Source organism: Typopeltis vanoorti, chromosome 15, assembly GCF_054136105.1.
Source record: "Typopeltis vanoorti isolate ZY-2024b chromosome 15, IOZ_Tvanoo_1.0, whole genome shotgun sequence".
Lineage (NCBI taxonomy): Eukaryota > Metazoa > Arthropoda > Arachnida > Uropygi > Thelyphonidae > Typopeltis > Typopeltis vanoorti.
In genome coordinates, this window is record NC_143563.1 from 70,555,977 (window position 1) to 70,571,594 (window position 15,618).

At 34.6% G+C, this 15,618-nt stretch overlaps 1 protein-coding gene across 2 annotated transcripts in view; it reads right to left on the minus strand.

Annotated features, from left to right (window-relative positions):
• Positions 1 to 15,618, minus strand: part of LOC150098866 (serine beta-lactamase-like protein LACTB, mitochondrial) — a 166,987-nt gene that overhangs the window by 122,018 nt on the left and 29,351 nt on the right. For both annotated transcript variants that reach the window (XR_016549497.1, XM_090405065.1), the window contains exon 3: positions 15,410 to 15,600. Coding sequence is in view for 1 of the 2 variants with exons in the window: in XM_090405065.1 (XP_090261191.1) it covers positions 15,410 to 15,600 (191 nt within the window). In the remaining variant the exon portion in view is untranslated. The remainder of the gene's footprint in view (positions 1 to 15,409; positions 15,601 to 15,618) is intronic.

Below are 15,618 nucleotides of genomic sequence, written 5' to 3' on the forward strand. Positions count from 1 at the left end.
TTTGAAAAACTGCTAAATGAAACAAGCAGTGATGACAGCACAGTGGTAAAAAATACTGACCAGGCATGCAGTCAGGAATACATATCTATACTTGAAGTAGAAAAAGCCATCAAAGGCTTGAAATGTGGAAAGGCAGCAGGAGTAGATGATATTCGACCAGAAATGCTGAAGTATGGTGGTATAAAAGTCTTACAGTGGCTGCACTGCATAGTTCAGAAAGCCTGGACAGAGGGACGAATTCCCAATGATTGGAGTAGAGCTCTAATAGTACCCATATATAAAAAGGGAAATAAAACTGAATGTGAGAATTACAGAGGTATTTCCCTCTGTAATTCTCACATTGCCAGGAACTTAGTGTTCCTGGCAAGATCTATGCAAGTATACTTGAGAAACGGTTGAGAAGAATTGTGGAAGAAAAGCTTGGTGAAGAACAAGCTGGATTCAGGCCAAATAGAGGCTGTCAGGATCAGATCTTCACTTTACGACAAATAGTCGAGAAAGCATGGGAATATAACAAAGATCTGTATTTAAGTTTTGTCAATTTGGAAAAGGCATATGAAAGGTGCCAAGAGAGAAGCTATTCAATACGCTGCAGTTATATGGTGTCAATGGGGCATTATATCAAGCAATACTTAGTCTTTATTTGAGTTGTAAGTCAGCAGTTAGAATTGAAGGAAGTACAGGAAGATGGTTTAATGTTAAATCTGGTGTGAGACAAGGATGTACATTATCCCCTCTGTTATTCATTATCTATATGGATCACATTATGAAGGAAAGTGGTATTAAACCTTATATCAAAATTGGAGATGTTAATGTCAGCTCTTTGCTTTATGCGGATGATGTTATACTTCTAAATAAATCTGCTACAAGTCTGCAAGATTCTCTGACTAAATTGAATAGCTGTTGTAATAGATATGGTATGAAGGTCAGCAATAAAAAGACAAAGACAATGAAAATAGGCAGAATCATTGAAAATGTCAACTGTGTTGTGAATGGAGAACCTGTGGAACAAGTAAAACATTTCAGCTACCTAGGTACGATTTTTACTGAAGATGGTAAATTAAATATAGAAATAGACAACAGAATCAGCAAAGCTGGTATGGTGGGAAATCAATTGAATAAATTCATATGGAATAAGAGAGAAATTAGTCGGAACACTAAATTAGCTGTATACAAGACAGTGTTCAAACCAGTTTTAACTTACAGATCTGAGAGCTGGGTCAGAAGTAAAACACTTGACCAAAGACTAGAGACCGCAGATGTGAGAGTCCTGAGAAAGATTAGAGGAATGAACAGATGGCATCAATGGCAATATCATATTAAAAATGAGGATATTAGGAAAGAACTTGACATTGTCAGCATCCAGGAATGTGTTAGCAGAGCTAATCTCAGGTGGTATGGTCAGTGAAATAGAATGGGAGAGGAAAGATTAGCAAAACAAGTGTTCTCTGCCAGGTTGGCAGCAAAATGACCCAGAGGAAGACCAAGATATAGGTGGATTGATACGGTACAAAGTGCCTTAGACGATAGAAATATAAGATATGATAATGTTGGAGTCTTGACAAGTAACAGACTGATTTGGAGGAAAATTGTAGATAGGAAGTTAGTAATGATGTAATTTTTTCATGTAGTACTGTCATATCCTGTACACCCCTTGAGGGTACATGGCAGGAATTTGATGATGATGAACTTTTACTTTCCTCTTACTCTTTCATTCTTAAAACAAACATGGATTCTAAATCTTTACAATTCAATTTTCTCAACTTATTTGACATTTTAGTTTACAACTCATTAGGCCTACTAGGCATTTAGCACATTACTAAATGCCTAGTAGGCCTTATTACTAAATTTAGCACATACTAGGCGTGACCCACTCAGGGTTTCCCCTGAGTGGGTCACAACAAAATATCTAATAAACTAATAGTTCTTAAAATTCAGTCCAGAGGTATAGAGTTATTCACATAAATTTCAATTCTTCATACTTCCCTTTATCACAAATTCAAAATACACTCTCTTCCGTACTGTTAGTCAATTTTCTCTAAAAGGGGCTAGAACATATAAACGTACTTATCTTCACTATTTCGGTTTCTCTCGGGGTTTCCTCCATCTTTCTTTCTTTCTGAATTCTGGCTATCTTGATTCTACTGCCACGTGGGATTCACGTGCTCGTCCTGAATCGGGCGCTGTTTCTTTGCTATGGATTTACGTCAACGCTTTTTCTCATTGACGGCCTGTGTTCGATCTTGCCATGCTCTGTGGCGGTGCCATGCTGGAACTTCTCGAAGGTCAGCTCTAAAAAATAAGAACTGAACCACGATGAACACTTGAAGCACACGGTGAAAATACAGGAACAAACAAAACAGGGAAGTTTCAATTCAGTGTTGTGGGTTTTATACACTCCCCAAAAGCACCACCTTTCTGAGTTTGATTTCTCCTATCGTCCTGCCGACTGGTCCCCGACTGGGTGACCTCACCGATCCTCATATGGGACTTTCTAATTCCGGGAATGTATGTATCATGAAATTTTCTCAGATGTAACACCCATGGGCGCTTATGCTGCTCTTGTAGCGTTAAGGCGACCTTTGCCCTATCTTGCTGAATAATTTGCATTCTTTTACATGTGGAATATTACTGATAATTTCTCTTATAACTGTCCCTTTTTGTTGACTTACATTTACATTTGATATATAAATACATTAACTTCATTTTAAACAGTTCTAAATTTAATTTGCAAGATGTCATTTCCTTCAAAAACATAGTTACACTGTGCTAAATGATAAGTATGCTCAATTTATGTTTATTTTCTGTTAGACTCTGGAATGGTGACGTCATGTAGAATGAGGTTGCCTGTTTCAGATCTAACACTGCCATGGGCATGGATGTTTGTGATTGTCTGTGAAAATACTAGTGGTGGTCAGTAGATGGCATTAGTATAGATCATGATGGTAGTTCCAGTTCACTGTAGTTGGTGGATTGAGTGGTAAAGATGGAGAGTTGTGGAGTGGGTGCTCTCCCTCGATTAGTCTTTGGACTCCTATAATAATAATAATAATAATAAAACAGACTTTTGTGTGGTCTTTGTTAGTTTAAAAGCCAACACATTTATCTCCAGTTGCATTTCACATTGCGTTTATGCTAAAGATAAAATAATAATCAGCAGGTGAGACATGCTCATTATCACCAGTGTAGTGTGACAAAAATCAATATGTAAAACACTACTTCTCCCAATAAACACACACCTAACATAGATTATTTTTAACATACCTTCATGAAGTCAAACACATCCTAAATCACTCATAAAGCCACCAAAAATATACTCCTCACCTTCTTCACTACACTTAAACTTCCAGAAAAGACTTCTTGTTCTTCTCCACCTTTCCACTACAATCTAAGTATAATATCTGGTAAAATTGTTCATAAACTGCAAAGTCTCAATGTTATTTATTTTCTGTCTATCCACTAAACTCTGTAATTTACATTTTCCTCAACTGCTTCCATAACCAATTCCAGAGTCCTATTATCAGGACTCTGGAATTGGTTATGGAAGCATCATGTGCTCATGCATTGCCTGGAGCACGTTTGTACTCCAGGCAATGCATGAGCAATCCAAAGCATGAGGATAATAGTCTACAGAGTCTGAAGGTCAGAGAAGATGATAAAGAAGATACCAACAAGGAGAGGTGATTAGGTAGTGTTATCAAGCTTTAAACTATTGCATAAAGTCATGATTAGAATACACCTGAACACCAATTTGGTCAGCTGCTATCCATCATCTCTGGACATTCTTCAGAGCTTCTGCATCACAACGGATAGCAGCTGATCAAATTGGTGTTCAGGTGTATTCTAATCATGACTTTATGCAATAGTTTAAAGCTTGATAAGACTACCTAATCACCTCTCCTTGTTGGTATCTTCTTTATCATCTTCTCTGACCTTCGGGCTCTGTAGATTATTATCCTCATGCTTTGGATTGCTCATGCATTGCCTGGAGTACAAACCTGTGCACAGCTCACACTTCTGCACTCCAAAGAGCAAAACCTTGCATTTCGTAATGATAACCCTGTTTGTCAAGCTAAAATTTAAATCTTCCTGAAAGAACCTGACATTAGCATTGATTCTTATGAAATTCCCCAACTTTTTATCATCGCTAAGCAGCTAAACAACTGAATATCCAACTATCAATATATATGAAATATGATAAAAAAATAAGGTGATCAGTAGAAGTCCAGAACAGTGGATATTATGAGTTCAGTTCAAGAACAGAACCCATAGCACAATATTCATTACTTTTCTTTTCTGGAAGACTGCCAACCACAAATATAATTTGCTATAAGCTTTCAAACAAACAATCTCCTATTCATATGAGTAATCTATATATATAATATAATCCATCATCCATATGAGCCTAAAGACTACAGACAATCTTCCTCAGATAATCAAGACAGACTGCATAATTGCTCTGTCTAAGACTAAACCTCCAAAAAAACCAAACAGTGGGTGGAAGAACTGATGTTTGAGCTGCCACCACCACAATGTGTACATCAAGCATCAGTGAAGTCTATTTAGTCTGGAGCAACTAAACCATCTTCCCTGGTGAATCAGTTTAGAGCCCTGGGGTTGTGGCCTCTTCTCCCCCCCCCCAAGCGAGCAAGTAAAAAATAATAATAATTAGACTGCAGGAAATTATCTAGGGAAAAGAACTAACATGGACAGGCATCAACATGAGTGGTGTCTATCCATACCCCTGAAAGACAGAAAAGCTAGGTATTTGTGTTATTAAGCATCACACCAGAAAAGTTTCATCTTCTACTGGTGATACCATCATTTTGCCTACTGAGGGCTTGAAGCACCCAAAAAACTAGACTGCAGAGCAAAACAGAGATATTTCCAGAATTACATGAGACATTTCCAATCAAACATCTAAACATGTTTTGATGTTTGAATAATAATAATAATTATTATTATAATAATATATATACACACATTATTAAGTATCATATATAAATTTCATTGTCCAACGTGAGAATGCTTAACATTTTGTGTTTAGTCTTTTAGAATAGGGTTTCAGATTATGTTATGTAAAAGATAAAGTTTAAAAAATATTTTTAAAAAATGGTATAAATAAACTTAAAAAATCTCTCCACCCAAAATACTAATGTACTGTAGGTTTACAGCCTTTCATGAGTGACAATCATATATAAAAAAAAAAAAATGGGGCTATTATCAGATCCTTTTGAGGAAAGAGCATAGCCATTATTCTGCCTTTAAAATGTAGTGGGGAAAATATGAGATAACCAAGTTACACAAAATTAAGCTCAGTCCTTTCAGGCACTAATGAATATGGTCTTATTTGATGTGTTGAGAAGAAGAAGAATTTGTTTTCAAGATGACTTACCTGTTTCTTCTTCTAGCATTGATAGTCAATGCAAGTTGCTAAAATCAGTTATTTCCAAGATGCATCACATAAATTGAAAGCTCAAGTGTCAGTTATTCTTGATTGTGAAATTTTTTACATCAGACCTATCATGGATTAAAATGGTTGATCATCAAATTTTAAACTTGATATTTTTAAATCCTATTTTTAAAAAGCTGTATGCATGTAAGTATGAAAGTGTATTTCCATAAGTTTTTAATGAATTCATTAAAATTAATTCTGTTTTATTCTCTTGTACATTACTGAGAATAAGATAAGTGAATGAAGGAACTAGATTTAAAACACAAGAAGAATAGCATGTTATTTTGTTAAGGTAAATAATTACAATTACTGAAAAGAAAATAATACTCATGGTACAAACTTTAACTGCATTACAGAATTGAGGGTTAATATTAATTGATAATTAATCATAAGAAGGATAGATAGGAAGGATACACAAAAATGTCTATCCTTCCTATGTGCTGCTAATGATATCATATGACTTGAATCCAGTTAGAATTGAGACCCATGACTGCAATACTAGTAATAGTTTTTAATGTTTTAACTATTCTGCTTCTGGTTGGTGACAGTGATCATGTGGTACTCACTTGGGAAGTGAGTAAGTTTCTGAATGCTCCATTCAGAAAACATTATCATACTGAACTACAAAGCAGGAAATTATCACCACCTGAGGAGTATGCTGGGTTCTGCATCATGGTATCAGTTGTTGGATGAGTTTAAAGTCATCTAGTGTGAGATGTAATCTAACAAGATCAAATACATAGTGGGATGTTGTTACAGACCTGGTGCTAGGCTGGACATCGCCTGCCTACAAAGCTGAAATGGGCACCCCCCCCCCAAACAAAAGGCAATTTATTTATTTATTTTTATTTTTGTCATAATCAAGTGGAAAGAATTTACAAGAATTTTTTGTAAATTTGTAACTGTAAATTTGCAGCAATTATATTGACTTACCTAATATTATTACTTAATTCGTTTACAAAAATTTAAAGAAAGAATGAAACTTCATAGTAACACCCACCTTGTAGTGGTGCCCCCGCCTGCAATGCAGGCCCGCTTCCGCCGGCCCTGCCTGGTGGATCAGTTTATAGTGACAAAGGAATGCATCACCAAATAAATATGATGGGTGTGAAAAGAGTGATCATAATGGGGGACTTTAATTATCCAAACATTGATTGGATAAGAGTGAAAGTGCATGAGAAGAATGAAACTGAATTTATTGAGCTGTCGTGAGACAAATTCCTCAAGCAGCATGTGATAGAAGGAACTTTTGGTCAAAAAGTGTTGGATCTGATTATAGTGTCAGAGGTGGTTTCAGTTAAAGATGTAACTATTCCACTTCTGGTTGATGACAGTGATCATGTGGTACTCACTTGGGAAGTGAGTAAGTTTCTGAATTCTCCATTCAGAAAACATTACATACTGAACTACAAAGCAGGAAATTATCACTACCTGAGGAGTATGCTGGGTTCTGCATCATGGTATCAGTTGTTGGATGGGAAGAATACTGATGATGTATGAAAAGTGTTTAAAAAATAATTAAATACTGTGATATCAGAATGTGTCTTTAGAGTTTGAAGAATAAATAAAGTAGGAGTGAAATGGATGTGTAATCTAATTAAGCAAGAGATTCCTAAGAAAAAGATGATGGAATACCATTTGCATAAAGACAATGTCAGTTATGATAATTGTTAGCAGCAGGTCACAAGAGTCACAAGTGTTGTACAGAAAGCTAAGTCTGAGTCTAAGTTTTAAAAAAAGCTAGCTCTGCAAGTTAAAGACAACCCAAAATAATTCTATTGTTATGCTGCAAGTAAAAAAAAAAAAAAGAATGAAATTGAAAGAATATGAAATTGAAAAAATTGACTGAATGCAGATGGTATGCAGGTTACTGATGCAGAAGTGATTGTTCAACTAATGAGTAACCATTGTGCTAAAAGCTAAGTGAAGACCGTTACGCTATATGAGGGAACTCATGTGTACAAGGAGGAAGTACTAGAGGTGTTGCAAAAACTGAATAAGAATTCTGCAATAAGACTGTTGCTAAAAGAGTGTTCAGCTGAACTGGCTATTCCACTGACCAGGCTATATCATGAGTCTCAGAATGGGGAAGATTCCACAAGAGTGTAAAGAATATATGGTATTGCACAAAGTAGAAAAATAAGTGGGAAAAAAAAAAAAGAGAGGAAGAAGAAGAAGAATCGGAAGACCAAGAAAGAGATGGCATGAAAGCGGAATAGGCCACCTGGCCTAAAATCCATGTTAGGAAGAAGAAGAACATTTCTTCTTGCAATGTACTCTTTTCATCAAGGTACTGTACATATGCCATCAATAAAGCATTATTATCTGCAAATGTGGACTCGTCCAACTACATGGAAAATTATGAGTTTTGGAGAATAGCTATAAGTTCATTTTCAACATTAACCACATTTCGTCAATGCACTGCCTTACTGTGGCATCGCTAAGGGGCAATGTTTTTATAACTTTAGTTGGATCCTGATGCATTACTGTTTACATAAATTCTTTAATAGAGGGTATTATCAAAGTTTCTCCAATGCTATGGTTTTTGCCACTTTTTGCAATTAATTGTGATATTAGTTCTTTGCATTTTGTTTCTTGAATAATGCATTTATTGTAGAAAGATTTTGAAAATATTCAATGAGCTCATCTTTATCTTTTGGATACTTTGCATTGCAGCAAGATGTTCTCACAATCAACTTGGTTTCATTGCTTCATTAGAAAATATCTTGTGGCACAGTAACATTGGAAGCTGTTTGTAATAGATTCGATGAAACCCATCCGCAGATACTCTGGTAAATAGCCATAGGCATATTTCTTTTTTTTGAGACATGATTTCAATATTTGTTGCACAAATTATTCAAATCACAACACAATAATAATAATACAAAAAAATCAGAAATCTCATCAATGGCAATACCATGCACTAGCAATATATGTTTCAACTGAGTAACAGAGGCTGTGAGCACTAGTGAACCAATATCGTGATGCGTTGAATGAAAACATTTCGGCACAATCTTGTTTTATGTATGTTCAATGCCCGTACAGTCGTATGCATTCTGAGCATTCGACCAATAGCATGACACAACAAATAAAATCGTTTCGGAATAACCTTTTACTATTTGCTGTATCTTGAAAATACTTTTTAACTTTTTATTCATATAGTAACTTTTTCTTTTCACATACATTCTCACAAGTTTGAGTTTGTATATTTTGGATATTTTTAATACAGCATGTAGTTATTCTGCCACCCACCTGAAAGCTTAAATCGCCTACTAGTGGGTAGTACTATCCAGGTTGAAGAGCACTGATTTAAAGGAAAGGGAGCTCCACTTGTTGCAAGTGTGAAGTTATAAATTAGGCTGTTGAAGAGCAAAGAGCTTCTTTGAAAAGGACAGAAGGTGAGACTTTTTTCATCCTTAGAAGAAAACTATATAAGGAGATATTAAAAAAGGAAAGGCTATAATAAGGTACTAGAGAAGTGGATGTGGAAGTTCCAGTGAAAGCTGATGTGCTCTATAAAAAGTTATTTATGTTAAAACTAATGGAGAAATGGAAATCACATGCTCTGGGTTCAGTAGTGTACATTTGACTACAGTCTTCTGATGGAGAAAAAAAAAACTAAAAAACAGAGAAAGTTTGAGAGGTAGAATATTACTCATTGGTTTTGAAGAAGAGTTGAATTACATCCAGGATATATTCCAAATGGGTAAATTACATGAAAGCACCTGATATACAGAGAGGTCCTGCTGCCCCGATGCAAATTTAAGTTGAGAGCTCCTTACGTTTTTTTAAAATATAGTTAAAATTCAAAAGTTAAAACCTCAAAATACATATTTTTATGTAAAATTGTACACTTTGAAAAATATATATATTAACAACACAGCAAAAATTGCAAAACATACAAAAATGCACACAGACTAGAATTACAGATACATAAGTTGCCGATTACTGGCTATGAGCTGTTGTAACTAGAGATGTACAAACTAGAAAAATTGCACAATGATAAGAATAATTTAATTTTTAATGGAAAAAGCAATGTATGAAAAAAAAAATTAAATGATTTAAAAGTTTATTTTTCTTAATTTTATGGAAGCAAATTCATCCAAAATTTCACTTGTTTCTAGTTTCTTGCAGATATCACCTTCTATTGTGATCATTGACAGTCCAACCAGTCTTTCCAGTGAAATACTAGATCTGAGATACGTTTTAATTAGTTTCAGTCTTGAAAAGTTAAGGTTATTCTCAGTCAAGAAAGGGGTAGGAGCCAGGTTTTTCTCCTACAGAGCAGTGAGTGAGTGAGTGGAATAATTTGTCCTTAGGGGTAGTGAGTGCATCTAGTGTAAATGAATTTAAGGGAAGGTATGATAGCTGGGTTGAGTAATTTACAGCCTCCCTCGATGAGTCCTTGACTCCCTGGAGGTCTCAGATAATAATAATAATAAAATGATTGTTTTCCACTTGCTACTGAAACTGGAAGTGTCAAAAATATTCAAAGTGAAATTGTTAAATTAATAAAGATGCTATCTAAATCATTTGAGTATATTTATTGCCATATTTTCAGTGGGTCTAAGCTGTAACTATCCTATAAGATGTCCTTTAAAATTTGTATTTCATTATATAATTAAGTGGCACAAATATCCTTTTCTTCACCATCAGTCAATGCAACTTGTAAATCATCACAGTGCTTTCTTAAAGTGCCCTCATTGATATTAGAAATTTCCTTGAAACTATACAAAAACTGAAATATGTTACAAGTGACTTGTAAAGAGATCAAACCTTTCAGCCAAAAATTAATAATAGTGTCCACAATTGGAATCAAAAATGTAACTTTAAAGTTACATTGCAGATTAACTGGCACTTCATCTGAACATTCGTAACAGAACAATCTTTCCTTACATCTGCATAATATATTGCTTTTGAACTCAGAAGAAATTTCTAAATCTAATGCTAACTATTTTGCCAATTCAAGTACAACATTAAAATTTTCATCCATTCTAAATTCTTAAGTAATTAGTGATGGACATCGGCCAGCTATCTCTGATTGGCTACCGGTGGAGACTGGACTGCCCACTCAGTCTCCAAAATACTAGATAGGGTTTAATGATGATGATGTATTAAATAATGTAATTGACTTTACTGTAGAATTTATAATAATAATAAGCTAATGTCTTTTATTTCCTTATAGGGAGCGGGCAAGGTTTAAAGACCTTGCCCACTCCCTATAAGGAAATAAAAGACATTAGCTTATTATTATTATAAATTCTACAGTAAAGTCAATTACATTATTTAATACATCATCATCATCAAATTCCTGACATGTACCCTCAAGGGGTGTACAGGATATAATAGTACTACATGAAAAATTTACATTATTACTAACTTCCTATCTACAATTTTACTCCAAATCAGTCTGTTACTTGTCAAGATTCCAACATTATCAGATCTTATATATCATCTAAGGCACTTTGTACCATATCAATCCACCTATATCTTGGTCTTCCTCTGGGTCGTTTTCCTGCCAACCTGGCGGAGAACACTTGTTTTGCTAATCTTTCCTCGCCTATTCTGTTTAAGTGACCATACCACCTGAGATTAGCTCTGCTAACGCATTCCTGAATGCTGACAATGTCAAGTTCTTTCCTAATATCCTCATTTTTAATATGATATTGCCACTGATGCCATCTGCTCACGCCTCTAATCTTTCTCAGGACTTTCACATCTGCGGTCTCTAGTCTTTGGTCAAGTGTTTTACTTCTGACCCAGCTCTCAGATCCATAAGTTAAAACTGGTTTGAACACTGTCTTGTATACAGCTAATTTAGTGTTCCGACTAATTTCTCTCTTATTCCATATGAATTTATTCAATTGACTTCCTACCATACCAGCTTTGTTGATTCTGTTATCTATTTCCATATTTAATTTACCATCTTCAGTAAAAATCATGCCTAAGTAGCTGAAATGTTTTACTTGTTCCACAGCTTCCCCGTTCACAACACAGGTGACATTTTCAACAATTCTACCTATTTTCATTGTCTTTGTCTTTTTAATGCTAATCTTCATACCATATCTATTACAACAGGTATTCAATTTAGTCAGGGAATCTTGGAAACTTGTAGGGGATTTATTTAGAAATATAACATCGTCTACATAAAGCAAAGAGCTGAAGTATAACATCGTCTGCATAAAGTAAAGAGCTGACATTAACATCTCCAATTTTGATATCATTTTTAATACCACTTTCCTTCATAATGTGATCCATATAGATAACGAATAACAGAGGGGATAATGTACATCCTTGTCTCCCACCAGATGTACATTAAACCATCTTCTTGTACTTCCTTCAATTCTAACTGCTGACTTACAACTCAAATAAAGACTAAGTATTGCTTGATATAATACCCCATTGACACCATATAACTGTAGCGTATTGAATAGCTTCTCTCTTGGCACCTTGTCATATGCCTTTTCCAAATTGACAAAACTTAAATACAGATCTTTGTTATATTCCCATGCTTTCTCGACTATTTGTCGTAAAGTGAAGATCTGATCCTGACAGCTTCTATTCGACTTGAATCCAGCTTGTTTTTCACCAAGCTTTTCTTCCACAATTCTTCTCAACCGTTTCTCAAGTATACTTGCATAAATCTTGATAGGAACACTCATGTTCCTGGCAAGATCTATGCAATATATACTTACCAGGAATGTGAGAATTACAGAGGGAAATACCTCTGTAATTCTCACATTCAGTTTTATTTCCCTTTTTATATATGGATACTATTAGAGCTCTACTCCAATCATCAGGAATTTGTCCCTCTGTCCAGGCTTTCTGAACTATACAGTGCAACCACTGTAAGACTTTTATACCACCATACTTCAGCATTCCTGGTCGAATATCATCTACTCCTGCTGCCTTTCCACATTTCAAGCCTTTGATGGCTTTTTCTACTTTAAGTATGGATATGTATTCCTGACTAAATGGCTGGTCAGTGTTTTTTACCACTGTGCTGTCATCACTGCTTGTTTCATTTAGCAGTTTTTCAAAGTAGTTACTCCATACTTCAAGTATATCCTTTTCTCCTGTTTTCATGTCACCTTTATCATCTCTAACTCCTTTTACAGCACTCTTTCCTCCATTCCTAAGCTTCTTCAACAACCTCCAGAATATTTTGCCACCTTCTTGATATTTATTTTCTATATTCTTGCCAAAATCCTCCCATGATTTTTGTTTAGCTAGTTTTACATGGTGTTTAGCATTCTTGCATTTGTCTCTGTATTCTCTAAGAGCACAAGCTGACTTATTTGCCAGGAACTTTTGATATGCTTTCTTCTTTTCCTTCACTACCTCTTTAACTTCCTGTGTCCGCCATGGAATTCTAATTTTTCTATGTCTTATGGCTTACAAAAAAATTTGTAAGACATAAAAAGTAAATCATCATCATCAAATTCCTGCCATGTACCCCCTCAAGGGGGTGTACAGGATATGATAGTACTACATGAAAAATTTACATCATTACTAACTTCCTATCTACAATTTTCCTCCAGATCAGTCTGTTACTTGTCAAGACTCTAATATTATCAGATCTTCTATTTTTGTCGTCTAAGGCACTTTGTACCGTATCAATCCACCTATATCTTGGTCTTCCTCTGGGTCGTTTTCCTGCCAACCTGGCAGAGAACACTTGTTTTGCTATTCTTTCCTCGCCCATTCTGTTTAAATGACCATACCACCTGAGTTTAGCACTGCTAATGCATTCCTGGATGCTGGCAATGTCAAGTTCTTTCCTAATAGCCTCATTTTTAATATATTGCCATTGATGCCATCTGTTCACACCTGTAATCTTTCTCAGGATTCTCATATCTGCAGTCTCTGGTATTTGGTCAAGTGTTTTACTACTGACCCAGCTCTCAGATCCATAAGTTAAAACTGGTTTGAACACTGTCTTGTATACAGCTAATTTAGTGTTCTGACTAATTTCTCTCTTATTTCATATGAATTTATTCAATTGACTTCCTACCATACAGCTTTGTGGATGCTTTTGTCTATTTCCATATTTAATTTACCATCTGCACTAAAAATCATGCATAAGTAGGTGAAATGTTTTACTTCTTCCACAGGTTCTCCGTTCACAATGCAGTTGACATATTCAACGATTCTGCCCATTTTCATTGTCTTTGTCTTTTTATTGCTGACCTTCATACCATATCTATTACAACAGTTATTTAATTTAGTCAGGGAATCTTGCAGACTTGTAGTAGATTTATTGATCAGTATAACATCATCCCCATAAAGCAAAGAGCTGACATTAACATCTCCAATTTTGATACCATGTCTAATACCACGTAAATAAAAAATTAAAATAAATATTTTAAGAAATGCATAAAATTTTTGCTGATTTGTTTTGGTTAAATTTGGTTAAAAAGGCTTTGGTTAAATTTTGAATCTACTTACCTCAGTGTGAATTAACTACATATTTACTATGTGTTTTTAGCAATCAACAGTTTGATGATTTATTTACAAACAACGCGTTAGGTCTGTTCCACAAAAAAATAACCAAATGTCACTTCGTAATAGAAATTAAACTGGATACATGTGCACGCCTCACCTCCTAACTGACAAATGTGCGCTGCATGTAAAAAAAAGTCAGTAGTATAAGGTGCCCCCTGTAACATGACACCTTGAAAGAGTGCCCAGCTCATTTTGTGTTTTTGCCAGCTCCCACACACATAGCAAAAAAAAAAAAACAACTTGAAGTTTTTTTGCTAAATGTCATTAAAAGTCAAAGTATTTATTACAATGTATTTAGTGAATATCCACATTTAATAAATGCTAATATTAAAATGTGTTTTTATTTTATTTTTTCTACTCACTTCAACCCTTGAAGAAGGTGCTCCAATGTGGCACATCACCTGCTTACTGAGTTAAGCCGATCCTGAATATACATGTAGTTTGATTGTAATTGCACTGTTAAGTCCATGGGGAAACCTGTCCATGTTCCTAATATTTGTTCCAAAATACTAGGGGTAACAAGATTTTTCCATGATCCTAAATAATAAATAATGGACCTATCCTTGACTCCAGTTACCCATGAAATCCATGGTAATGTGTTTTCCATTTTTTTTTTCCCCCAGTGTTTTGGTAGCAGCCATACTCGCTTCCAAAACATATCTATATTTTTCTATAGCTCCATCAAAATTCAGCAAAAATTTATCAAATCTTCAAATAATAATTTACTGAAAAGCAATTGATCAAGCTGATCAAAAATCAATTCACCAAATCAGCAATTTAATGAACAGCAATTCACTGAGCAAACAAATACCACTGAAAAACAATTCATTGTAAAGACAACTGATCAATAAACAATGATTAATTTCTTTTTTCAAACAAAATAATTGTTTTCTTGTGAAATACTAGTTTCAAGTATTTAGCAAAATTACTTAAGACACAAATAACATAAGTAGGTAGTCATCGAAACTACTTTGAATAATTATTTTGTTGTATTTTGAATGTTATTCATTAACGCATACATACTATTTCACAGTATAGTTCATGATTCATCCTGCAAAATGACAATCAGATCTCACAATAGTAAATGCCTATAATGAATTCACTCACTATATAACTACCAAAACGTCTGAGCTAAAAATCCATAGCAATCAATGCTACAGTAAATTAAATTGCCTATAGCAAATGATCCACTAAAACAAACTATTCCTTTTGTCCCTATGAGTTCACTATAGTAAGAGTTGATTGCATAAGAACTAAGGCACAAAAGATATTAAAAACCATTTAAAAATCATATAACATTACAATACAAAAATAAGATTTTCCTTTCATTCTTACATGATAACAGCAAATATTTTATATTATATTCATTTTTGACAATTTAAGTTTGAAACATGAAACTATACACAGTCAAACGTAAAAGTCTACAATTACAAAGTAATGACAGTTTACCTTCTCTCCTTGAAATGTCTTCTGTGGAAAATATGGTACATATTCCTCCACTGATTTATCCATATCTAACTTGCCTTCTTCCCATAATTTTCCAATTGCAGTCATTGTAATACTCTTACTAATACTAGCAATCCGCATTACTGAATCCTTAGAACACAAAACTCTATTTTCAATGTCTGCATAGCCAAATCCTAAAATATTCGAGTTGA